Source organism: Branchiostoma belcheri, unplaced genomic scaffold (assembly GCF_001625305.1).
Source record: "Branchiostoma belcheri isolate BF01 breed outbred unplaced genomic scaffold, Haploidv18h27 scaffold86, whole genome shotgun sequence".
NCBI classification, from domain to species: domain Eukaryota; kingdom Metazoa; phylum Chordata; class Leptocardii; order Amphioxiformes; family Branchiostomatidae; genus Branchiostoma; species Branchiostoma belcheri.
In genome coordinates, this window is record NW_017804531.1 from 1,362,207 (window position 1) to 1,389,455 (window position 27,249).

The 27,249-nt window shown below is 38.9% G+C and overlaps 2 protein-coding genes across 2 annotated transcripts in view; both read right to left on the minus strand.

The window, feature by feature from the left end:
• Positions 1-6,386, minus strand: part of LOC109487128 — a 40,397-nt gene extending 34,011 nt beyond the window's left edge. Inside the window, 7 exon segments of the mRNA XM_019791096.1 lie at positions 84-158; positions 324-359; positions 706-792; positions 1,160-1,270; positions 1,695-1,802; positions 2,336-2,470; positions 6,225-6,386. Of these exon segments, the coding sequence (XP_019646655.1) occupies positions 84-158; positions 324-359; positions 706-792; positions 1,160-1,270; positions 1,695-1,802; positions 2,336-2,470; positions 6,225-6,288 (616 nt within the window). The 5' untranslated portion in view covers positions 6,289-6,386.
• A 2,515-nt stretch (positions 6,387-8,901) lies between these two features.
• On the minus strand, positions 8,902-24,784 carry LOC109487129. Its single transcript, XM_019791098.1, has 41 exons — positions 24,757-24,784; positions 24,288-24,404; positions 23,804-23,866; positions 23,210-23,299; positions 22,645-22,749; positions 21,937-22,419; positions 21,592-21,621; positions 21,313-21,411; positions 21,085-21,165; positions 20,895-20,927; positions 20,594-20,692; positions 20,364-20,444; positions 20,174-20,206; positions 19,880-19,978; positions 19,050-19,130; positions 18,860-18,892; positions 18,568-18,666; positions 18,355-18,435; positions 18,168-18,200; positions 17,882-17,980; positions 17,640-17,720; positions 17,455-17,487; positions 17,154-17,252; positions 16,921-17,001; positions 16,728-16,760; positions 16,408-16,506; positions 15,703-15,801; positions 15,474-15,554; positions 15,285-15,317; positions 14,993-15,091; positions 14,609-14,689; positions 14,413-14,445; positions 14,141-14,239; positions 13,503-13,583; positions 12,926-12,964; positions 12,576-12,659; positions 12,295-12,360; positions 11,887-11,943; positions 10,147-10,230; positions 9,699-9,758; positions 8,902-9,064 (listed from the first exon to the last, which is right to left on the minus strand). The coding sequence occupies exons 1-41, from the start codon at positions 24,782-24,784 to the stop codon at positions 8,904-8,906; spliced, it is 3,450 nt and encodes a 1,149-aa protein (XP_019646657.1). The 3' UTR covers positions 8,902-8,903.
• Between the last annotated feature and the right edge of the window lie 2,465 nt (positions 24,785-27,249).

Below are 27,249 nucleotides of genomic sequence, written 5' to 3' on the forward strand. Positions count from 1 at the left end.
ATCCTCTCCTCTATTTGTGGAGAGGATGTAGGACTCGGGAGCTATAATAGGTTTGGTAACCAGGCTAGGATTGATGTACACACCGCTGTTCCCGCCTGATGGGTATCCTCCAGGTCCGCCTATGTTGATGTAAACGCCTCGTTTTGGAGAATCCTCGGCTATTAAAAACAGAAGCATTATCGTCAATAGTCAAACATTCTAATTATTGGATTTCAAAATCGAGAACAATCTGGATATCTAAATAGCTAACACACAAAACGGCATTGGACACGCCTAATCCAACATTACCTCCACCGCTTTGTACATAAAAAGATTTCACTCACCAGGTTGAGCCGAGCCTGGGCAACCATCATTACAGCCTTAAAAATGATAGAAACACAATGAATATACCACGTTTAGGATTGTGTTGATAGTTGATTCTTTAATGATTGACAAATAATAAGTATAGAAACATATGGCAGAAGACAAACAGTCAATCAAGACAAACAAGAATATAAAGTAGAAGGCACACGCTATTTCAAATATGCAACGGTTTTTAACTACTCATAATGGTATGCTGTCCATGTCAAATTCAATTGCAGTGCAATAGCTACAGGTTATAATTAGTTGGGCTGCCCTGACTGTGCGCGTTGAAGTAAATAAATGGATAATATATATTAAAGTAATGTATAATAGTTAGTATAGTAGCCAGTAAACATTGTTCACCTTTCTTTTCATGCTCGTTAAGCTCCTCAGAAGACTCCGGTAGGGAGACGAGCGGGAGAAACTCCGGCAGGGAAACAGATTCGTCTTCTGTTCATAGTTGAGAGGTAAAAAAACAAACAAATGATGTGTTTTAGACTAATTTGGTCAACTTTCAAACACATGACTTTTGCTTTACATCTGTATTCATACTGAGCAAGAGTGTTGCTCAAATTATAGTAATAAGCACACACACACACACACACACACACACACACACACACACACACACTAACTGCAACTTGCTACATAATGTAATCCAAAACCACAGAGTGTCTGTTACAGCATCATGATCAGTTACCATCGTGACAGGCATCTGGTTCAGGTCATTGACCTTTTATGTATGTTTGAAGAAGAAGAAGGATCAGAGCAAACACAATGTGTTTTCCTTCTGTGCAGGTAAACATGAACTACTCACCGGGAAGTCCCCTCAGACCCTGTTCTTCCTCATCATCAGCTTGGTCCAGGTCCGTCAGATGTACGGTTATCGTGTCTCCGAACTCGTCGTGGTCAACCTTGTTCTCACTATCTGCTCGGGCGTGGAACCAACACAAATGAGAGCGTACATGACATGTTTCCATCAGTGTACACATCAAATTACTTTATAAAATCGCCTAAGGTTACAATTAGCAAGTGAATGAGGATAAAATTCTTCTGGATAGTTCATCGATAGCTGAAAGCAAGACCGAACGGTCCTGATGTAAAGACGATTCGAACAAAAGCTGCATCTGCTGAGCTAATTGTAGCATATCGATGGTCATAGCAACATTGACGAATAAGTATTGATATGTTTTGTGAATTATGAAAATGACTTAGTCCTTACTACTAAACATACAACACACAACCGTAGTCTAAGTGTTGGAAATTGACTTGTACCAACACAGATGTTTCATGCTATACAACACTGCTACATTATAGAACAGATGCAATGTTTACTTTCATGTATGACTTACCAGATACGCTGTCTTCTTCATCGGCCCTTCGCTCATGATCGTCCTCGTCGATGGCTTGAAGCAGTGATGCGAAATCTATCATCACCTTGTCATCATCAGTTTCCGCGTCTTGTACACAGGGAATAAATACAGGATCAATACCAGAATAAAAGAGACTATTTTTGTACACAAATAAGTGTTTTTATTCAGCAGACGTTTCGGTGTCCGTTTGTCACATTAAATCCTTAATACTTTCGCGTATGACTTCGACATCGTGTACGGATATGATAAAAACAGTGCTAATACCGTTGTCAATAATAGATAAAGGTTAGTATCAAATTTTATTTTGACTTTAGTTACAAGCTCCTTTTATGGGAAGGTACCAACTTTTGTGTTCACCACTTGTATGCTAAAAATTCAGTGTCAAAGATGGCATTACAAGTAGTACAATAATTTATGGTTTCTACGATTGAAATATTATTGCTAATGCGAAATAAAAAGCCTCAATACGAAGTTAAGAATGATGCCGGTAACTATATGCTACACATACAAACCTAGCCTGCCTTGTCCCGATCCGTACATGTTTACCATGTTCCATGGCATTTACAAGTTATTGAATTTCACATGCTTGCATGTAACGAAAGAATTAACAACAGTGTTACCAGCAGTTTCTTCCTCTTCATTGTCCCTGACTTCCTGGATGTGTTCGTCAGCATCTGCCACGTGATCAGTGAGGCCATTGAGAAGATCCGTGATCTGTTCCATGTACATGTCCTGGTCCATCAGGTCTCTCCGTACTGTTGGGGACAAAAATTATCATGTCAACAAATGAATAGCAAAGTTCTTTCATCACAACCATTTATTTTCTTACGAGCCGACGTTTCGATGACCGTCTGTCATCTTCATCAGGGCAATTCTGACTGGTTTACTGTGCACTGACGCTAGATGTTACTTGGTGCATAGTGCACTAAAGGTGTTACATAACATAAAAATAAATGGTTGTGATCAAAGAACTTTGCCATTCATTCGTTTACCAACCTTATGAAATTATTTACGAATCATGTCAACATTTCTACGAAGTACAACGCTTTCTTTGTTTATTGTTTATTTCAGACTCGACGGTCCATATTTACGAACGTATACACAAGCAAATCTAAAAAAAAAACGTCAAAATATATGCAGTTGTTTAAAATGATTAAGACTACCTAGCTGCCCTGTCACAAGGAGGCCCACTTACGGTGGGCGGACTAATCTACAATAGTTTGATTTAACCTTCGTCAAGAAGCAATATGTCTTTTGGTACAGTTCGTATGCATGTATGTGGATTAGCACGAGAACTCAAGAAGCTATGGATAGATCTTTTTTAGAAACAATCATGAATTTATTATAAACTTTCATCTGTGTTGGTAGTAATCATAGTAAAATATTGAACTCTATTCTAACACAGGGGTATGCAGGGATCAAATTTTCAACGACCACTGTCGGCTTTGTAATCAGGATAATTAATTACCAACCATTTCCGAACGTAAACTCATCAACATTTCTTCGAAGTACAGTGGCAATGGTATTTTCTTTGATTACCTTCCAAAAGAAGGTTATGTTTTTGACAGCCTGTGTATGTATGTATGTATGTATGTATGTATGTCTGTATGTATGTGGTTTAGCTGGTTAACTCAAATAGCCATGGGTGGATTGTCATGAAACTTGGTAGGTGGGTAGGTCTTGATGGGACCTCGAAATGACTCAGGTAAGATTGTGGGGTGAGAAAAGTTGTGTTTTTCCAAGCATATAACCTCTAGCCAGTAATGACAGGAATCGAATCACAGATTTGAATTGAGACACGCTCCTCAAAAATGTTGTCTAAATCGCTTGAGGCCAGAGGCAGACAATTCGCACGCATCAAGTACCACACCACTCTTCTGACTCATAGAGATGGTTGAATGAGAAGGTGATGACTTTGCCTATGTCGATACGTTTATATATGCTTGAATAAGTTTTGTGTGCAGAATGACATACATATTAAAACATATCAAATGCCCGTTGAACAGGGGTTTTAGCTTGGTAGTAACTACTCAACAGGTTACTCTCCAAGCGATTCTTTCCACCAAAGATGCCTAGAATGTGAATCTTATGAGTTAGTTTGTCGATACGTTTTGAACTCTGCTACTCAGTTCTGTGTGTGTAAAACCACAGTGACACATCAAAAGCCGATTTTAGCTTGGTAGTAAGCATAGACAGGTTACTCTTCAAGAAATTGTCTCCAACCAAGATGGCTTCTCACATTTGCCCTGAAGGGAACACCGCCCCCTTCCTTTGTTGCATGCTTAAGAGCGTGACGATTTGATTACAGAAGAAAACACTCTGTCTTTGTTCGCAGGAGATCCAAAATATTGAAATGAAAAGACGACCTAGATCTCATCAACAGATAGACATTTTCGCTGTAATGTAGACTGTTTTGACGGAAAGACTGTGATGCTCACTTAAGCGGATTCTGTAGTTAAGATTCTGTCACTGAATTGGTAACTTAAAATAGGATAATTATCATATCAACACCCTTGTCTCTTTTGTAACTAATTTATTTCTTACTCTTAGTTTCTTTAGTGTGCAGTATCTGTCATCAATGAAGTGATATAATATTGATCAATGGCAAACACCATGTCAGCAGGGTTTTCTTCATTTTTACGTATCTTACGTATACACGACAACGCCGACAACAACATACCAGAACCCAAGCTTGCTGCGTGGCCGGAGGGAGTGGCATGGTCAATAGAGGGGAACCAAACATAAAAATGCAGTGGGTACCACGGGTAAGAATGGACAATGATTAGGTTGAGACAAATTAAGTTATCACTTAATCCATGATTGTTTGCACACTTTCACAGATATGATTCACGCAGAGATTCGGCGTAATTTTGAAGTGTTTTTGTCATTCTTTCTTTTTGTTGTACTGGTATCTTTTTTGGGAGGGGGGATGGATAATGTCCTGTCAATTCAATATTGTCCTACAGCTACCAAAAGATTTACTTATAGATTATCAAAACATAAGTCACAGAGTCGACTGCACCTGTTCCGGGGACAGGATAACAGTAGCTTTTAGTGAATTTAGTCATTGAGTAAATTTTACAGACAGATGTTGTTAGCATGCTAGCAATATGTTGTTCCTCTGAACTATTCAGGGTGATACACAGATTTTACTACCCTTTACACTAGAAGACAATCGCACTGCAACCGTACGGCAGCCATTGGAATCTTTTTGTCCTTGATTTCATACTTGGAATGTGGTCCAAGGTGTAAAAGTACGATTTAAAAAGTCAACAAAACACATGAAACGTAAAAAAAACTTTCGTTCATAAAATTAGTCAAGTAAAGTATAAAAAGTTTGGTCGCCTAGCAGTGGCCGTATACAGTGCAAAAAGTGTGGTACAGGTGCATATCACCTGTACCACACTTTTTAAGATAAAGGTCGTCGACATCGTTGCATCCTACTGTAGTTAGATATAGACAACTCTCGCTTGTAGTCAGACAGGTCTGCCGAACCTCCGATCTGACTCAGAAGAGCAAAAGGTCATCACTGGTCTATTAGACAATAGAGGGACATATGAAATATGATACAGATGACCCCCATTGAGGACTCCATTTGCATAATGTGTTCTTAAAAGTTGAAAGTTATCAAAGGCAAAGAGGGATTCCAAAGCAAATTTAATGTGACTCGACCCTGCCTAACCCTAACCTACAGAACAAACACAGAAGTTGTCCACGTTAGCTTGTTCGCCTATGTTAACTTTCTGTCTGTACCGCCGATCTTTCTTAAGGTGTGACATGCCTTAAGGGGACACTTTGCTCTTTATACAGACACCGGTGTTGTCTAAACTTTGTTCACGCCCCTTCTTGAGTCAGTAGGGTTTGGTGTTGTCTGATTGAGCTTCAGTAAAGTTAAAGTACGAATTTATATCTAAACTCGACAGGGTTACACACTATATCACACCTGTAACACGACTCATATTCAACATAATCGTCCACTTTGCAGTCATTTGATCAATCGATTAATGTCAATGTCCGGTGTTGCTGTGTTTGAGTTTTTATCACTTTTTATCAGGAGGGCCACATGGTCACTCTTCATCTTATATAAAGCACAGACCACATAAAAAACTTTTTAAGACATCTGTGCGGATCTTTTCTAGCTACATCTACATTGTATATGACTCCGATTTTATGCTCGAACACTCGAACCCCCGTATATATAGCAACGACGAAAGTTGGTCGAAGTCTGCGGATTCGTACTGGTTTGTGATAACATACGGTGCGGCAAAATTCGTCATAGGACATCTTACGATTTAAATCTGAGAGCATTTTGAAGCATACAATTACAGAACCAACCGAGGACAGAGATGGAACTAAGAAAGCCGGTTTTCTGTGTTCAGGGAACAGCTGTAATTTGTAAGACACACGCAGGATTGTACCAAAAATCCCGTCAGTTTGCAAACGTACGACAATGGCATAATGTACGTATATAACCAGGCCGATATGAAAACCAATAAAGGAGAGCCCTACCTGGTCCTGAACAGACGCAGACGGCGACCGCGGCCAGCATCACCAGCCGTGCGACAAGCTGCATCCCTGCGGCGCCTTCCTACTGTCGCAGTGTGTCAAAATAGTCCTCGCTGTCACAGCGCGCGACAACTGACGTCTCTACCGCGGCAATGCCCAGGAAAAGTTCCCAGCTTTCCCGACGACTCTAGCGCAGCACCTCACACGAACTCCGACCGTCTCCCAGCGCAACAGCTGCCCAAGAGCGCCCGATCGTACGGAGTCAACCTGTTCTCACCGCCTCTGATGGAAGACTGAACGCGCCGAAGACTGGAAAGACCGGACAGACTTCAGACACTGTCCTGGTTATTGGTACTCAGTCCTAGCTAGCTGGGAATCCCTTAAAGCTATATACCAGTAGCACTGTGCCATAGGGTGCTACTTTTAGGACATGGCACGTTTTGTATTGCGTCTCCCACTGTTACCATGTTCCCTGATAGAACTTAAAGAAAACTAGATCTGCAGCTGTAGGTGCTTTGTGTCTCTTCACTTTTACTTAAAGTAATAATATAATCAAATCAATTTTGAAAGGCCTATACTTTACGATTTAGATCTGATTGACAGCCCGTATGGTAAAGAATAGATGTACTACTTTTAGTACAAGGTTTTATCATCTTAGCCTTTGTTTGAGTCTCCTTGGCTAAGATTCGGTAACATACAGACGACCCAAATACGAATTGGGGGGCGTTCCCATTGTTCTTGTTCAATATTAAGTTTCCTTCTTTTTAGTTATCTTTTACTTCCAGAGCTACCTAAAACAATAAGTATAAGGGAGTGACTGATCAATGGCTTAAGAGATCTGGCCTTTTTTTCCGGTTAAGCAAAGTTGATCAACAAAATTTACCCTGCCTTTCTTATTATTCATAATTGCCTTCTGGCTATGTCTAACCTTTTACGCTTATTTAAGCTATTGTCTCTTTTCACCAGTTTGCTTTCGTTGTTTTTTTTAGGTCATGGTGTTGCACACACACACACACACACACATTTAGAACAGTCAGACCTGATTATAGTAGACGAGGAAAAACAGTTATGAGAGACATAGAGGAGATGGGTTTCACTTGGGACGGAGTAACAAGACAGGCGATGGACAGGGGAGAAAGGGAAAGCTGCGGAGACCCGCATCATCCACAGATCCATGAGACGATGATGATTGTAACCAGCATTGGGACTTGAGGAAGATGGTTACAGTAGACAGATGTTCCCTACAGAGATGATTCGTAATGCTGACCAAAACTGACCAAAATGGCCAAGTCCTTGTGCAAAAGCGGTCACTAATACAGGTTTAAATCTGTTGATGTTGTTGTTCGGTATAGATATTAGCGGTTAACTACAATAGGCATAAGGGACTAACTACGGCGCAGCCTGTAAATTGGTGGACAGAAGGTAATTGGTGAAGCATAAAGAAACACAACATATAATGTATTTTTCTAACCTTTATTTTCAACCGCAAACACAACAAAATGTTACTTATCCATAACCACCCCCCCATAGTGATTATCGATTACTTATCTCAAATAGACAAAGAGTTATTTGGTTAAATACGTCGATCGTCCTAGAATCATTTATTGGTTAAAATCAATTGAATTGGTAACGTAGCAGTTTTGAGATTCTCCTAAATCTTGTTTGGTGCCATGTAGATCTGTTGTAATGTAATACGTCAGTGGCAGTTGCCTGTGACAGAAATACTGCAATACCTGAATATAAAACTCACCCTAAATGTAAAACTTACTGTAAATTACGTTAATGGAAAATCAACCAAATTTTGAAATTTCGTAACCCATATTCCAAGCTTAGAAGTAGTTGCTGATTGACAGCCTGAATATAAATGAATATAAAAGCTACTTTTACTAGAAGGCTGTACCAAATAGACCGCACCATTTACTTACATATATATATATTTATCATATCATCAGGGCGATGGGTGTGGGAGTGTGGGGATGAGTCTTTAGATGATTCGGTTGGTGAATGATTTGAATAGCAAAGTTCTTTATTCTAAACCTTGTTTAACAAGAGTCGACGTTTGGATGACCGTCTGCTATCTTCATCATAAAAAAAATTAATGGCAAAATCAAATCAACATATCTAAACGTTACCAGTAGTTAGACCAGTCAGAATTGTTCTGATAATGATGATAGACGTCAAAACGTCATCGAAACGTCGGTTCTTGTGAACCGGTTCTCAATAAAGAAGGTACTACTTGATGACCAAAGCTATTAAACTGCCGAGTCTCTTTCGTTCTCTCCTATTTTTTTTTATTTATTTCAACTTTTTAAGGCCCCTTGTCCCTACTTGCGGCAGCAAAAATAGCTTTGGTAACCAGGCTAATTTCAGAGAGGTTAAGAACTGGCCACAGGGCACTTCATCATCACTATATGTAATTACCTTCGCCAAGAAGGTTATGTTTTCAGGGGCGTTATTTGGTAGGTGGGTAGGTGCTGATGAAACCCCTTAGCGGCTTACTGCAGCAAAACTTCCGGTTTTAATATCTCGTGATCTAGACATGCTAGAATTACGAAATTTACATGGTAGATAGCTCTTGGGCTGGGGATGAATTGACAGGAGTTTGAACTGCAGGGGCATTTGATGAAATGTTAACATCATTCGGCGTAAGGTATGAGATCGTGGAACTCTTAAGTTTTCTGCTCAGTCGAGTGAAGACTTGAGCAGACGGAGCAGCTCCCTGACACGGCTCATCTTCTCCTCCGCCACGTCTGCCTCTGTCAACTCTCTCTCATTGGTCAGGGAATCCAGGTCAAAGGTCATGTTCTCCACCTCTTCTTCTTCTTCTACCTCAGAACGCTTGCCTGTCAGAGAGCAAACAGAGAGCAAATGGTTCATTTCATAAACAAAGCTGGCATTTTCAGAGCTTTGATCAAGATTCATTTGGCATTTGGCACCAGGCTACACTTTCTGGATCGCATAACATAATCTGCTTTTGACTAAATAAGTCTTCGTTGTCATCAAATATCTAGAAGAATATAGAAGAAGCCTATTGGTCTCCAGTAAAATAAATCAAATGAGAATGAAATGGTACCAACACATAAGAGACTTAAAGAAATTAAAAATATTGGAATAAGGCAGTAAGAGCTATCTGCTACCCAGACCTTATGACCCTAGCATGTCCAGAACACGAAATATGGAAACAGGAAAGACTATATATATATGAATGGTTTATTTCGATACAAACTACACATCGTACAAAACATACATTAGCAGCCATTATCCGCTGAAATGATGTATGATTTACATTGCATTGTTAAAAAGCTCCACTCAGTGATACTTACTAAATAGGTAACGTAGCATTAGGCAAACAATCACAAGGGACAACTGTTAAAATCAACGCAAGATAACGACATTAATTCTAACTCCAACGCTATAAATCATATTATATAAGAAAAACAAGTCATGCATAAACATTAGTATAGACTTTGTACTTACTCGTGCAATACTTTGAGTGAAGCTCATTCGCCTCGAAAGCCGGATCCTTGCATGTTACCGCTGAAAAAACAACAGAATTTTGGTCCCCAAATCATCTAATCATGGCACTATTTTGATGCAGTATGCAGTACACAAAGAGCAAATTACTTCTAGATATTATATCAATCAGTCTGTTATACTATCATCTATCTCAATTCACCTTTTAGACACAACGTAACTTAAGATTCTAGGTTATCTCCTAGGGTACTTCTACTAGCACACACACACACACACACACACACACACACACACACACACACACACATATATATATATATATAAGCTAGTAGAAATAGTTTATAGTTATTAACTGTTATTTGCCATACATTGTAACCAATGTAATTGTTGTGCAATGAATTGACTTTGCTTCACTTCACTTGTCTATAATCATAAACTTAAGGTTTCTTACGTGAACATGTCTTCATGATCGTGTCAAACTGAGGGTGTTTCGTCAATTGACCGATCCAACTCGCCCAGGCACCGCAATCCAGGGCTGAAAACAACATTAATCGCATGATGTTAACAGTAGATGATAGGTAGTATATAGTATTGTAGTTGTAATATATAGATTCCTAGCACTTAGCATTAGAATATAGCGTCCCAGTATGCAATACTCATGTTTTTTCTTTATTAAAACATTTAGCAGCAAAGTGGACAGGATGACGACACACTCAAGCCGAAGCTTATGTTCATGTCGCCATCTAACATTACAAAAATACAAAAGCAAATGCAAAAACAGACATGCAAAGCTTAATAATAACAGAATAGAATAAATAAGGTTACAATGTGTAAAGTACTCCAGGCAAAACTTACAAAATTGGTAGGAAAGAATTACTCAAATCTTTTAGTTTCCTTTATAAACAAGAGTTCTGAGATCTCATACCTCCATGAAATATGAGCTTGATATGTAAATGTAAATTTCTTCTTTAATTACGCAAATGACCTCTGCATTAACATAATATATGCGTCGTGATGTTAACTTTTGATTAACTTAAAGATGTCCCAAGTATGACATTCCCATCATTCACCATTGAGAAATCATTGATTTTTTGCATTAATTATGCAAATTAGGTCATCATTTGCATAATTAGTATCTGTTAATGTTTCATCTGCCATAGATTACATACATTACATGTATGAAGGTTCTATAATGTAAAACACTGTAATTATAGAATTTCCTCATTAATTATGCAAATAAAGTCCTCATTTGCATAATTTGCAGTTAATTATGTACATCTCTCTGTCAGATACCTACACACCAAAAATGATGAAAATACGCTGTTCCTATCTGGACTTATTGGCTTTCAAAGATTTCGCCCGAAAGTTCCCTGCAGTTCCTGAACAAGCTGCTAGGGGGACCAAACCCACACCACTTATTCCTGACAGGAAAAGCTATCTGTCACCAAAAATTCAAGACCATAGCATGTTCAGGACCAAAGATAGAAAAACCGGAAGTTCTGCTGCAGTACCAAGGTCATCCACCAGGAGGCCCATATTTGACCTTGACCTTTGTCTTCCTAAGACTTATCATCATACCAAATATCATCACAATCCATAAAGGCGTCATGAAGTTATGCTGACTACAAAGTTGCGGAAACACACACAGACACACAGACACACAGACACACAGACACACAGACACACACACAGACACACAGACAGACGCCGCCAAAAACAATACCTCCATTTTTCATGGAGGTAATGATTGAACATAAAGTAAAAATTTTAAGTTATTTGGATATGATAGTGATACAGAACCTCTAAGGAATAAATGAACTAAAACATCATCAGAGAGATCATTGAGGTTAATGTGAAATCCTACCAACTTAGCTAAATTGCTAAAAAGGGAGGCACGATATTGTGTATATTTAGGGCAGTACAAAAAATAATGCTGGATACTTTCAATGGGATGGCCACAGGTACATGCAGGGCTGGTTGTCAGACAATACTCATGTTGTTATTCTATCGACCACACTTGATCACATTTGTACATTTAGCCCATCTGGACAAGAACATGCAATAAAGATTCATATCATTTATCATTTACATCAACACTCCCAGAGCCCTGATGCCACTGATAAAAGTGACTACACCACTATACGGCAACTGAAATTGTAAAAAGGATGCAACTAGAATTATGGCCGCTTACTTTGAGATGAACTCTTAGACGTAGTCTTAGACGTAGTTTGCGTCTTGCTGGCGAATCCTGGAACAAGAAGGGTAGAAATTGTTATTTTTCTGTGGTCTAGCATCCGCATAGCAGAAACCGTTAGGTAAACCTTTCAGCTATACTTAAAACATAAGCTTGTACCCTATCATTTCAGTATGCTATGAATGTTGGCCACGGCATATTAGATATATGCCTAATTGTCTTCAAACCTGGAGAAAAAGCGATGTCAACAGTACATGAGGCAAAAAAGCGTACCAACGTAGAGACATTCTTCATTAAGGAAGCTATGTTTTAGGACATTACCCTCTTGCTAGACCCTCATACATGGTAACAGTATATCATCACCATATCATACATTAGTTCAAGTTAGAGGCAATGATAAAATACCTTTGCAGTAAGTCTCGAATAGCTTGGGCTTCCCTGTCTTGAAGGCCGCGGCCTTACATATTTGTGCTGTGGAACGAAAGAACAACTTAGAACCCAGCCCTACGTACATTGATAAAACACGGTTCATATTTAAGAATCCCCAATGTATCTCGCTTGCCACTTAACTATCCACACTATAATTTTATACGATATATTTCTAATTCATATATATACGTGTATAATATGAATAAGCCAGGAAGTTTAATGTCTCAAAAAATAATTTAAAACAATTAGTGCCTTACGTCTGCACGCGTTCATAATCTGGCCGAACTGTGGATGTTTTCTCATGGACTGGATCCACGTCTTCCAGGCTCCGCAGTCAAGAGCTAGAACGTGAAACAATTTATAAGTACACCAAAACAAATAAACAAATAAACAAACAAAAAACAGAGGTTAAGAACATGTAAATAAATTAATTTGGAAAGCTCTAATGACTGATGATCAACAATGTGCCCATGGTAAAATTAACCACTGTCATACTGACGTTTTTGACATTGTTCGACAAAAATATTATTGGATGCACAAGGATCTTACGAATTTAATTTAAAAGTAGAAACATACATTCAGCAAACAGACATCTAATAACACTTACTCTTCGATGAAGACGACGTCTGAGTCTGGCTAGAAATCGCTGTAATAACAAACACAAATTTTAAACGTTATTTAGTTTTATTATAATGTAAAACATTATCAAAGGAAGACACTTTTAAATATATCATATCATGTACAAATATAGACATCATCAATGAAGTATGTAAGTATATTTCAAAATGTTTCAAAAAGAGAGAAGAAGCCATTAGAGCTTAGATTGATACCACTTTATATACATATATTTCTTTTTTAGCATTGTATACCTTAGACCTGATGTTAGCCTTTCTTTATTATTGTTGTTGTAATTTCTCTCTAGTACATTGTACTTTGCACATCCGTGCATTTATCCCCCCGGGGAATGAACATGCAATAAAGTTTCATATATATAATCACTGTGGAAATGATCATTTGTAAAAAAAAAATTGCTATTTGTTTTGTTTGATGATCACTTTGCAACACTGCAGATCTGAAAAACATGTGTGTGTGTTTTTTACATGTTGTTGAAATTATACTATGCAATCCGTACAATTGTTGGTGAGTGTGAAATGATTTATAAACACCTATAATCTCTCACTTACATTGTAAGTAAGCCGCACAGCCGAGGGTTCCAAACATGTCTGGGTAGGTCGTCTTGAAGGCAGCGTCGCGACATGTATTCGCTGTAAATAAAAAGACAGTTTGAATCACATAATTATACATTGTTTGTGATGAAATGATCATGAATACCAAAATCTGATGATATCTATTTGCTTACTGTACATTTGTGTATTTTACATGGTGAGGATTTTGAAAATAGTATATATTTACCAAGAAGATTTGCCAATTAACCAACCCAAACCATTGGAATCTCTGTTCTATAAACACGGAGCAGCATTTAACCCTTGTCCTGCTGACAATTTTTACACAATATTTTCAAATAATTTCATGTCTTAATCAGGTTACAGACCCTTGACTTTTTTTTGCCCTACGGCGGTGTAGTTACTTCCGCATTCGTTGCGTTTCGCTGCGGTGTGATGCGTTGCACGAGAAATACCCCCAAATCGTACCTATACAGGGTGCTATATAGATGGTACTGTATGTGCCGCGCGACATATGTTGCGCACAGCTTAAGAAAATGTCTATCTAGTAAATGTCAATGATATGACACTGTTCCCCTAGAGCATGTAAAAACAGGTGGGAAAATTGCGAAATAAACCAACAGTAAAATAACTCATACGTTTGCATGAGTTCATGATGCTCTGGAACTGGGCAGCAGGAAGTTTCTTCTTCATGTCTCCGTACCAGGTCTGCCATTTGGCGCAGTCTAGCTGGACCTCTGAGTATGGAATGTACAACAAAAAATGAACGCTTCATCTGAAATAAAATCTTCATCTTAATTCTGATAGTTTAGATATTGACACTAAAGGTAGGTACTTTAAAACTCTAGGCAAATTGTGAACTTTAAGGTACTGTATGAAGTTGCCCTTTTTTAGAAGAACTGTTACTTACGTTGTGTCTGAGACTGCACCTGACTTTGTATAGCTGTAAAACAGAAAACTTTAGTTGAGACAAGCGTTTGGCAAATACAACTAATTTCACGTGTAGGTATCATTGATGATATTTTCGTAATTTGATTTGATAAAGGCGATTTGGCAAAGATAAACTACAATATCAAATTGAATATGTTTTGTACTTTTCTACTTACACAGTAAGTAAGCTGCACAGCCGAGGGTTCCAAACATGTCGGGGTAGGTCGTCTTGAAGGCAGCGTCGCGACATGTATTCGCTGAAAACAATACGTTTGAATCACACAATTATACATGGTTTGTGATGAAATGATCATAAATACCAAAATCTGATGATATCTATTTACTTACTGCACATCTGTGTATTTTGCATAGTGAGGATTTTGGTAATAGTATTTACCAAGAGGATTTGTCAATTAACTAGCCCAGACCATTGGAAACTCTATAAACACAAAGCAGCATTTAAGGAAATGTCTATCTAGGAAATATCAATGGTATGAACAATGTTCCCCAAAAACAGGTGGGAAAACTGCGAAGTAAATAAACAGTAAAACAGCTCTTACGTTTGCATGAGTTCATGATGCTCTGGAACTGGGCAGCAGGAAGTTTTTTCTTCATGTCTGCGTACCAAGTCTGCCATTTGGCGCAGTCTAGCTGGACCTCTGGGTATGGAATGCACAACAAAAATGAACGCTTCATATTGAACAAAATCTTCTTCTTAATCTTGATAGTTTAAATTTTGACACTTAAGATAGGCACTTTGAAACTCTAGGCAAATTGTGACCTTTCAGCTACTGTATGAAGTTGCCCTTTACTAATTTAATGATTATTCACCAAAGAAGGACGGTTACTTACGCTGTGTCTGTGACTGCACCTGACTTTTTATAGCTGTAAAATATAAAACGTAATTGAGACAAGCGTTTGTCAAATACACCTAACTTTACGTGTAGGTATCATTGGTGATTGTTTTGTAATTAGAATTGATAAAGGCGATTTGATAAAGTTAACCTGCAATGTCAGTACTTTTTGTACTTTTCTACTTACACAGTAAGTAAGCTGCACAATCGACAGCCTTAAACATGTCTGGGTAGGTCTCCTTGAAGGCAGCGTCTCGACAAGTATTGGCTGGAATCAAAACAAACGGTTTTGTCAGTACATTGTGACTAGAATTAATTAGCAAAAATGTCAAATGAAATGCTGTTCATCTACGAATGGCCATTGAAGGCAACATTAAGAATGTTGGTATGTATAGTGGAAGTTGTATTAAAGTTACGTTTGCATGAGTTCATGATGCTCTGGAACTGGGCAGCAGGAAGTTTCTTCTTCATGTCTGCGTACCAGGTCTGCCATTTGGCGCAGTCTAGCTGGACCTCTGGGTAGGAAATGCACAACAATAATGAACGCTTCATCTGAAACAAAATCTTCATCTTAGTCGAGATAGTTTAAATGTTGACACTTAAGGTAGGTACTTTGAAACTCTAGGCAAGTTGTGAACTTTCAGTCACTGTATGAAGTCGCCCTTTACTAATTTAATGATTTAAAGAAGAATGGTTACATACGCTGGGTCTGTGACTGCACTTGACTTTTTATAGCTGTAAAATAGACAACGTTAGTTAAGACAAGCGTTTGTCAAATACACCTAACTTAACGTGTAGGTATCATCGATTATTGTTTCGTATTTCGAATTGATAAGGGCGATTTGATAAAGTTAAACTACAATGTCAATACGTTTTGTACTTTTCTACTTACACAGTAAGTAAGCTGCACAATCGACAGCCTTAAACATGTCTGGGTAGGTCTCCTTGAAGGCAGCGTCTCGACAAGTATTGGCTGGAATTAAAACAAACGTTTTTGTCAGTATATTGTGACTAAAACTAATTAGCAAAGAAGTCAAATGAAATGCTGTTCCTCTATAAATGGCCATTGAAGGCAACATTAAGAGTGTTGGTATGTATAGTGGAAGTTGTATTAAAGTTACGTTTGCATGAGTTCATGATGCTCTGGAACTGGGCAGCAGGAAGTTTTTTCTTCATGTCTGCGTACCAGGTCTGCCATTTGGCACAGTCCAGCTGGACCTCTGCGTATGGAATATACAACAACGATGAAGAGAAACACTTCATTTGAAACAAAATCTTGATCTTAATCTTGACAACATGGATCGTGACACTTAAGGTAGGTGCTCTGAAACCTAAGATAGACACGTTCTTAACCCTTAACTACAGGAGCTGAAGTTCTCCTTTCTTTTATCTGACAATATTATGTGATAATAATCACCAAAGAAGAATTAAGGTAACTTACGCTGAGTCTGCGACTGTACTTGGCTTTGTATAGCTGTAGAATAGAAAACTTGAGTCAGGACACATTTTTCATATATATGCATAGCTTTAGCTTTAGGTATTGTTGTTGATGGTTGATAATCACCTCAAAATTTGAATTACCAAAGGCCATTTAACAAACTACAATGTCAATACGTTTGTACTTCTCTACTTACACAGTAAGTACGCTGCACAATCGACAGCCTTAAACATGTCTGGGTAGGTCTCCTTGAAGGCAGCGTCTCGACAAGTATTGGCTTCAAATAAAAGTTATAAAACAAACGTTTTTGTCAGTACATTGTGACTACAGCTAAAGCAAAGAAGTCAAACGAAATGCTGTCCATCTACAAATGTCCATTGAAGGCAACATTAAGAATTTTACGTATAGTGGAAGTTGTATTAAGGTTACGTTTGCAAGAGGTCATGATGCTCTGGAACTGGGCTGCAGGAAGTTTCTTCTTCATGTCTGCGTACCAGGTCTGCCATTTGGCGCAGTCTAGCTGGACCTCTGCGTATGGAATGTACAACAAAGATGAAAGCCTCATCTTCAACAAAATTGTTATCTCTATCTTAAAATTTTTAACCGTGACACTTAAGGTAGACAATTTGAACCTAGAGGCAGATTGTAAACTTCCAGCTACTGTATTAAGTTGCCCTTTTTTAATTTAATGAGTAATCACCAAAAAAAGAATTATCATATGGTAACTTACGCTGTGTCTGAGACTGCACCTGACTTTTTATAGCTGTAAAATAGAAAACTTTCGTTGCAACAAGTGTTTGTCAAATACACCATACTTTACATATAGGTATCATTGATGATTGCTTCGTAATTTAAATTGACAAATACCATTTAAATTAAACTGAAATGTCAATACGTTTGTACATTTCTACTTACACAGTAAGTAAGCTGCACAATCGACAGCCTTAAACATGTCTGGGTAGGTCTCCTTGAAGGCAGCGTCTCGACAAGTATTGGCTAGAATTAAAACAAACGTTTTTGTAAAGACCTTCTGACTAAAACTAAAGCGAAGAAGTCAAATTAAATTAAATGTAACATTATTAAAAAGAAAACATTGGTAAAACTGTGATCTGTATTAAGAATGTTGGTATGAATTGTGGAAGTTGTATTAGAGTTACGTTTGCAAGAGTTCATGATGCTCTGGAACTGGGCAGCAGGAAGTTTCTTCTTCATATCTGAGTACCAGGTCTGCCATTTGGCGCAGTCTAGCTGGACCTCTGCGTATGGAATGAACAATGAAGAAAAATGCTTCATTTGAAACAAAATCTTCATTTTAATCTTGATGGTTTAAATATTGACACTTAAGGTAGACACTATAGGCAAATTGTGAACTTTCAGCTACTGGATGAAGTTGCCCTTCTTTTTAATTTAATGATTAATCACCAAAGAAGAATGGTAACTTACGCTGTGTCTGTGACTGCACCTGACTTTTTATAGCTGTAAAATAGAAAACTTTAGTTCAGACAATTGTGTGTCAAATATACTTAACTTAACGTAGGTATCGTTGATGATTGTTTCGTAATTCGAATTGATAAAGGGGATTTAGTAGAGTTAAACTACAATGTCAATACGTTTGTACTTTTCTACTTACACAGTAAGTAAGCTGCACAATCGACAGCCTTAAACATGTCTGGGTAGGTCTCCTTGAAGGCAGCGTCTCGACAAGTATTGGCTGGAATTAAAACAAACGTTTTTGTCAGTACATTGTGACTAAAACTAAAGCAAATAAGTCAAACGAAATGCTGTTAATCTACAAATGGCCATTGAAGAATTTTATGTATAGTGGAAGCTGTATTAAAGTTACGTTTGCATGAGTTCATGATGCTCTGGAACTGGGCAGCAGGAAGTTTCTTCTTCATGTCTGCGTACCAGGTCTGCCATTTGGCGCAGTCTAGCTGGACCTCTGGGTATGGAATATACAATGAAGAAAAATGCTTCGTTTGAAACAAAATCTTCATCTTAATCTTGATAGTTTAAATTTTGACACTTAAGGCAGGCACTTTGAAACTCTAGGCAAATTGTGAACTTTCAGCTACTGTATGAAGTTGCCCTTTTTTCATTTAATGATTAATCACCAAAAAAGAATGGTTACTTACGCTGTGTCTGTGACTGCACCTGACTTTTTATAGCTGTAAAATAGAAAAATTTAGTTAAGACAAGCGTTTGTCAAATTCACCTAACTTAACGTGTTGGTATTATTGATGATTGTTTCGTAATTCGAATTGATAAAGGCGATTTAGTAAAGTTAAACTACAATGTCAATACGTGTTGTACTTTTCTACTTACACAGTAAGTAAGCTGCACAACCCACGGCTGTAAACATATCTGGGTAGGTCTCCTTGAAGGCAGCGTCTCGACAAGTATTGGCTAAAAATAAAACAAACTTTTTTGTCTGTACGTCGATGAAGGTTAGACATCCAGGTAATACGATACGCCAAAAAGCAGTTACTCAAGCAACTGGATATGATTTTGAAAACGTCAGACGTTTCAGCTAGTATCCACTAGCTTTCGTCAGTGACTGAGAGACCAGAGGGGAACCAGGGTCACTCTTTCAAACTCGAGTCCACGGATATCTCAGACCGCGAAACACGCTGGTCGGAACGGGGTGTTAAAGAGGCAATATATGAAAGAATGTACAACCCCACCCTCAACAGGGAAGTGGGACAACGGGTCGATCTTTCCGGCACTTGGTATTTGGCACTCCCAGCGCCCAGAACAGACAACACTTAAGCTCCTGTTCTGTATAACAGGAGATTTCAGACTAATTTGCATCATCTTGTCTTGACTTGTCTGACTTTTGTTCCTTTTTCGACTTCCAAAAATTTGTCTTCACTTTATTTGCATATCAATCAATAGGTTGTGCTTATAAACCTGTTTTCCCCTCTGGTCTCTCAGTCACTGACGAAAGCTAGTGGATACTAGCTGAAACGTCTGACGTTTTCAAAATCATATCCAGTTGCTTGAGTAACTGCTTTTTGGCGTTTTTTGTCTGTACATTGTGACTAAAACTAATTTATAGCAAAGAAGTAGAAATAAAATGCTGTTCCTCTACAAATGGTCATTGAATGTAACATTAAGAGTGTTGGTAAGTATAGTGGCAGTTGTATAAAAGTTACGTTTGCAAGAGTTCATGATGCTCTGGAACTGGGCAGCAGGAAGTTTCTTCTTCATGTCTGCGTACCAAGTCTGCCATTTGGCGCAGTCTAGCTGGACCTCTGGGTATGAAATGAACAATGAAGAAAAATGCTTTATTTGAAACAAAATCTTCATCTTAATCGTGATAGTTTAAATTTTGACACTTAAGGTAGGTACTTTGAAACTCTAGGCAAATTGTGAACTTTCAGCTACTGTATAAAGTTGCCCTTTTTTATTTAATGATTAATCACCAAAGAAGAACCATGGTAACTTACGCTGTGTCTGAGACTGCACCTGACTTTTTATAGCTGTAAAATAGAGAAGTTTAGTTGAGACAAACGTTTGTCAAATACACCTTACTTGACGTGTAGGTATCATTGATGATTGTTTTGTAATTCGAATTGATAAAGGCGATTTGATAAAGTTAAACTACAATGTCAATACGTTTTGTACTTTTCTACTTACACAGTAAGTAAGCTGCACAACCCACAGCCTTAAACATGTCTGGGTAGGTCTCCTTGAAGGCAGCGTCTCGACAAGTATTGGCTTGAAATAAAACTTTCTTGTCAGTACATTGTGACTAGAACTAAAGTCAAATGACATTAAAGGCAACATTAGTAAAACGAAAACACTAGTAAATCTGTAAACCGTATTAAGAATGTTCATATGTATTGTGGAAGTTGTATTTAAATTACGTTTGCAAGAGTTCATGATGCTCTGGAACTGGGCAGCAGGAAGTTTCTTCTTCATGTCTCCGTACCAGGTCTGCCATTTGGCGCAGTCCAGCTGGACCTCTGCGTATGAAATATACAACAACGATGAAGAGAAACACTTAATTTGAAACAAAATCTTCATCTTAATCTTGAAATTTAGAAACGTGATACTTAAGGTAGACAATTTGTAACTATAGGCAAGTTGTGAACTTTCAGCTACTGTATGAAGTTGCCCTTCTTTTTTAATTTAATGATTAATCACCAAAGACGAATGGGTACGTACGCTGTGTCTGTGACTGTACCTGACTTTTTATAGCTGTAAAACAGAAAACTTTAGTTGAGAGAAGCATTTGATAAATACACCTAACTTTACGTGTAGGTATCATTGATGATTGTTTCGTAATTCGAATTGATAAAGGTGATTTAGTAAAGTTAAACTACAATGTCAATACGTGTTGTACTTTTCTACTTACACAGTAAGTAAGCCGCACAACCCACGGCCGTAAACATGTCTGGGTAGGTCTCCTTGAAGGCAGCGTCTCGACAAGTATTGGCTGGAATTAAAACAAACGTTTTGATCAGTACATTGTGGCTAGAACTAAAGCAAAGAAGTCAAATGACATGCTGATCATATACAAATGGTCATTGAAGGCAAACATTAAGAGTGTTGGTATGAATTGTGGAAGTTGTATTAGAGTTACGTTTGCAAGAGTTCATGATGCTCTGGAACTGGGCAGCAGGAAGTTTCTTCTTCATGTCACCGTACCAGGTCTGCCATTTGGCGCAGTCTAGCTGGACCTCTGGATAGGGAATGCACAGCAACGGTTAAGATATACAAATCAAAGCGTCCCCTTACTCTTCTAAGACTTCTAAATTACTAGGCTCAAATTACAAAATCCCCAGACATGTTGACACATTGTAACGTACTGAACAACTTCATAAGTTATGCAAAAATGGAAACTAAGAGATGTTTTACGTACGTTGTGTCTCCACCTGGCTTGAACTGGAACCTGCAAAAAGGTGGAAAAAACAAACTCTTGAATAACGAATACTGAGAAATCCAACGCTCATAAACGCCAGGTTGACATACGGTTTACAACTTCATCTTTCATTAAAAGATAAATGTAGTAAAACAAAGACATGGATGATTCCTTTCCATAGAATCCTGATCAAGTGGTGTTCGGGCTAATTAAAGTCGAAACTTAATTATGCTTCCTCAGAGGCACAGCAAAAGAGTAGGATTTGGTAAATCTATATCATATTCAAAGTGAATTCTAGCTTCATTGTGTGTCAAAATAGAATATTTATTTTTGTCGATGTCTTACTTTGTTGAGATTCTGCTTCCACTTTTTCGACCGCTGGTGGAGCTTCCGGCTCCGGTTCCGGAGCTGGAGTTTCCGGTTTTTGAGTCGGTGGAAGCTTTGTTGTAACTATGATCGGCTCGGCCGTTGTCACAACTACAGGCGCAGGTGTCTCCACTTTCGGGACCGGTGTAGTTACAACAACTGGCTTTTCGGTTGTCACAACTACAGGTGCAGGTGTTTCTACCTTTGGGGCGGCTGTTGTCACAACCACAGGTGCAGGAGTTTCAACCTTCGGGACCGGTGTAGTTACAACGACTGGCTTTTCGGTTGTCACAACCACAGGTGCAGGTGTCTCTACCTTCGGAACGGCTGTTGTCACAACCACAGGTGCAGGAGTTTCAACCTTCGGGGCGGCTGTAGTTACAACGACTGGCGCAGGTGTCTCTACCTTTGGGACGGGTGTAGTGACAACCACTGGTTTCGGTACTTCTGTTGCAACCACAACTGGAAAAAAGAGTAATTTTCTCTGAGTGAGGATTTTAGAACTGTTGGAATTGTTCATATATGTATACCATAAGATATACCTAATAGTATTAGTAATACAAGAGTGTGCAGTATATTCCTATGTATTGTTGTGCGGGTTGTGACAGGCCATTATGTGCTTTACAAATCCTGTAAATCATAAATTCAAGATGATCATGATGGCTGTTAGAAAATAAGTTGACTTACCTGGCTCTGCTGGGGCCGGAGGAACCTCAACCGGCACCTCCACTGGAACCGGTTCAGGGGCGGGCACAGGGACGGGTACAGGAGCTGGTCGGCTAGCCTGGCATGCTGTGCAGGCAGAAACATACAGTCTTTACTCACGTACTAATAAGTACAGACTTGCTTGTGTTTGTCACGCAATTTGCAGCTTGGGACACCATGAGCAAAGGCGTCATTAGAGCAGTTATGCTTCTACAAGGGTTGACATACATGTAATTATTGCGAGATGTTGCCATATTCCAGGTATGCTGCCTAGCCTGTGTTTTCTCAGGCAGTTTGGAGCTTTGGCCATCGGCTTCGACAAGGGCTTCGGTAGAGTTATATTTCTACATTAGGCTTGACATCTTCATCGCATAAAAGATTCTGTCAGATACATTAAAAGACATACTACATTAACTATGATTCTGTAAGGTAGCTTTTGCAATATGTGCTAAGAGAAATATGCTACTACCTGATTACGTGAATCTACCACTTAATTTTGGGTTCCAGAGTATCTACTAGAATAGAAAATAACACAAGGCTTACTCACCACATGGAGGTTTGGAGCAGCAGGGCTTGGTATCACCACCATACACGGAGATCTGGTTGTTAATGACGTTGATGGCTCCTTTTCCCGAGTCTGCAATAGATAAGATGCAGTTAGTGTTTTCTCAACTGTTCTAAGATGTATTCGTGTATATCGTTTACAAGGAGTCATTGTCATCTCTCCCGTAACTTAGTCAGCCATTGGGGCAGCATATTTTAATCTCCAAGCAGATCTTTCGGTGGCAAGACAGTATCCATTGGCCAGAGGAGTGTCCATTAGCCACCGAAGTTTGCAAATGGATACAGGACGGCCAATGGATACAGGATGGCCAATGGATACGGTCTTTTGCCACCCAACCGAAAGATCTGCTTGGAGATTAGCATATTTGGCAAATATTTTCCACTGCTGACGATCTTCTGCCAGTTCCAACAGCCAATTATATTTTCTGTTTACCGCCAGCTAACTCAGAAGAAATAAAAATTACTCAACTTGAGTCCATGGACTGAAACACATAATTCTGCTAGATCATCTCAAGTCAGGAGGACAAAAATTCAAATATTCTTTGAAAAAAGAAAAATTGAAACCACGGAGACATACTTGAAGATCCACCGCCGTCCTTTCCGCCACCGATGGAGATATACACACCGCGTGGCTCGGGCTCTAGAAAATAAATTTCACAAACTTATAATTTTCATCTTTTCATAATGTGAATACAGTGTGTATATAATCTGCAAATATTACAGTAATTGTTTCCTTACATTGTCACATCGCTTGAAGCTGAAGTGCAGGCGTACAGCAAGGATTTGACTGGTAGTAAGTTGACTGGCAGTGACAAAGTTTGTAAATTAAAACTGTATACGATTCTGATCCAGCGAGAAATTGAATAATTTATTTATTGATTGATTGATTGGCTCCACTTGTACCTATTTATTCTTCGTCTCAGGCCCATGAATTGTACAAATACATTAAGTTAATATTTAGATGTCATTCTCATACAATTTGAAAGTAGATAACTGTCGAACTTGTGTAACATTTCATAGTCTATCAGGTAAAACAAATAGTGCTTTGCTGATAAACTCACTGCCGAGTTGACACCGCCGTCCCGTGCAGCCCCTAGGACAGAGGCACCTGTAGGTGTAGCCCAGGTCCTGACACCTGCCGCCCTGTAGACAGGGGCTGGGGGCACAGTTACCCCCGCCTGGGGCAGGAAAAACAAGAGATTATTGATCTCATACGTCTGTTAAATGTTTACAGTTTTACTGAATTCCTTTTTATTTTGACACACAGCCTTATTACAGTCAGGTACATGTAAAGGAACAAAGGGAAGCAGGGCTTTGTGCATTCAAATTAAAACAACAACAGAAGTTAAATGATAAACAAGAGTCAGTAGAGTCCACAAAAAGAATAAGATAGCGTCAACAGTAATGACAAATTTGTTATGGATTTCTAACTGATAGTATATTTAAAATTCCCCCTATACAACAGAGAGAGAGAGAGAGAGAGAGAGAGAGAGAGAGAAAGAGAGGAAGAGAGAGGGGGTGAGATGGGACTTTTCTGGGACCTATGGCCTAACTTCATGCATATTTAGTTACATGAGATACCTACTAAACGTTAGCTATAGTATTTACCTAGTTGGCGTAGTTCTAGCTCAGGTGTCTCGCCATCGTACCCCCGTTTGGCGGGTTCCTCATCCTGCAGCTCTTCTACGCGCTTCCGGAGTTCCACCACCCGCTGCAGGTATCCCTCCAACACCTCAGCGTCAACGTTACTGTCCTCGTTTGGTACTGTGGAGATTAATGGTGGTCATTCTAGGTTTTTGTCTTTTAGATTTTCCGCATTTGTGGAAGAATTGACATAACGTGATTACCATCATTGTCAACCAGGAGACCTGTCTGTAAGGTTTGAACCACTCACACTGAGGCTGGCCCCTGCTTTTTTACTCATTGCATGGTCGCCACGTAACAAAGTCTGAAGGTCACTCCTGCTCTTTCGATGCGTACGGTAGGTTCTTTAACATGCTATTTGTGTGGCTCTCCTCAAACATAGGACCTCTGGTTTTACACCCCAATCCGGGAGGACGTCCCTAGCTATGTACTTATTTTTATTCAAGTCCAGTTAGAACATGCATGGGACTAAGCACAGCATCGAGTCCTGCCAGGAAGTAGAATTTAGAACCCTGATGCGTACATGTTGACAGTGATTTGCATCATACCTTGTAAGTTGTAACCAACCTTATTTTCGAGACGTTCGTTAATTCTAACCCAGTGTCTGAAACTAAAGATCATTGACCCTGGTTTTAGCTGTGTTGCCTACATCAACATTTTGTTACGCCCCCTTTTTCCTTCCTTGCGCTCCAGTAATCTTTCTAACCCTAAGGCATTGGTCAGTAAAGGATATACTAAGATGTGTGCTGTTACGCATTCAACTGTGCAAAACACTCAGATTAAGAATACAGAGAAAGTCTATAGAATGAGAGAACAATAACAAGCAAAGAAAAAAAGATTAAATGTGAAAAAAATAATTAGAGTGGAAGCACAGCGTCTCTTGTGTTGACGCCAGAGGCACATTCCGCAACTTATTTTTTTTTCAAAGTATAACTTTCTAATATTCAGAGAATGGATCTATCTTCGCTTGGATATCACATAACTTTTAAAAACACGCCAATAAGGAGAAAATCTATGAAAAAAATGATAAGATAAAAAAAACTTCAAAAGGGAGAAAATTAATTAGTGGAAACACTGTATCTCCCGTGGTGAGGCCTGAGGCACATTCCGCAACTTGTTTTCTCAACAAATAATTTTCTGATGTTCAGCAACTGAAACTATCTTCGTTTGAGTGGTGTTACACTTTGCCGCTCTGAATCTGTACTCCTAACTCCCCTGACATGTTGTCTCTCTATTTGGACAATTTCTACCCTTTCCAGCCACCTCTGAAGCCTGGTATAGGCTACTGAAATTGACATTTTTGTACAGGTGCACATTTATATAGTCTGACTTTCAAAATTTCTTTGATCGAAACTTTACCATTGTGAGAGCTTCATCATGAAGCTAGCTTTTGTCAGATTTGTCCCAGAATAACATTATAAAATTTAGGATACACTAAGTGTACATTTCAAGACAAATTGGATATTTCTACAGTCAACATCCGGGGATTTGGTGTTAACTCTCTGACCAATCGCTGAGCAGCAGAATTAGGGTCAGTCACCGCAGAACTTTCCCCGACACAAAGGACATCTGATAAAGCCTGTCACCTCCTTTGTTGACCTCTTGACCCTATTGTCTCATGAACTGACACAGGTGGTCACCTGTTTGGCCCTAGCTTTTAAACAGATCTTGAAACACGCGATCTAAGACCGTACTTTTCATGAGAACTAAAGAAAGCACTCGTCTAAATGCAGTTTAGACGAGATCCAACCATTACATGCACACAGGTGTAAGATAGTAAAAGTATAGCTTAGAGCAAAATGCAGACAAATTCCGTAGTGCCTATGGCGCACATTAGTCACTCTGGTCGTCTAAATGGAGGCTTTGTTCTTTGTTTTCTACGTTTGGAAAGCATAACATAGTTACAAGTGAGCTTCCCCCAACTGTCGTTGCCATTGCAGATAGACGTAACATCTGTGTCCATAATATCACCAGGGTCCATAATATCGCCACCTTGAAAAATATATTTTACTGCAACATACCCTAGGTATGTACATTTGATGTGTGAAGGAGTGCATACCAAAAGTATGTTGCAGTAAAAATATCTTTAAGCACACTGTAAAAATATCTTTAAGTACACTGTTTCTCAAGGTGGCGATATTATGGAACCTGGTGATATTATGGGCACAGATGTTACATGTAACTATAGTATCACTCAAAGGCGTCACTTAAATCCTGACAATAGGTACCTTAATGAAACCACTCCATTGTTGTCGTGCACATAGGAGAAACATTTCTGCATGCGCATATCACCGGAACAGTACATAATGTAGAGTTGTTGCACGCACTGATCTGGATATGATATGTTTCTACAGCCGTACCAAAAGCAGCCATCAAAAA

What these genes read in the sequence shown, in the direction of transcription:
- LOC109487129 (XM_019791098.1), bottom strand. Translation starts at nt 24,784, where the DNA reads ATGAAGTTAGGCCATAGGTCCCAGAAAA. An exon ending in TTGTGCGGCTTACTTACTGT is followed by an intron (nt 20,928 to 21,084) that starts GTAAGTAGAAAA and finishes TCTGTTTTACAG; the next exon opens with CTATAAAAAGTCAGGTACAG. An exon ending in GGTGCAGTCACAGACACAGC is followed by an intron (nt 18,667 to 18,859) that starts GTAAGTAACCAT and finishes TTCCATACCCAG; the next exon opens with AGGTCCAGCTAGACTGCGCC.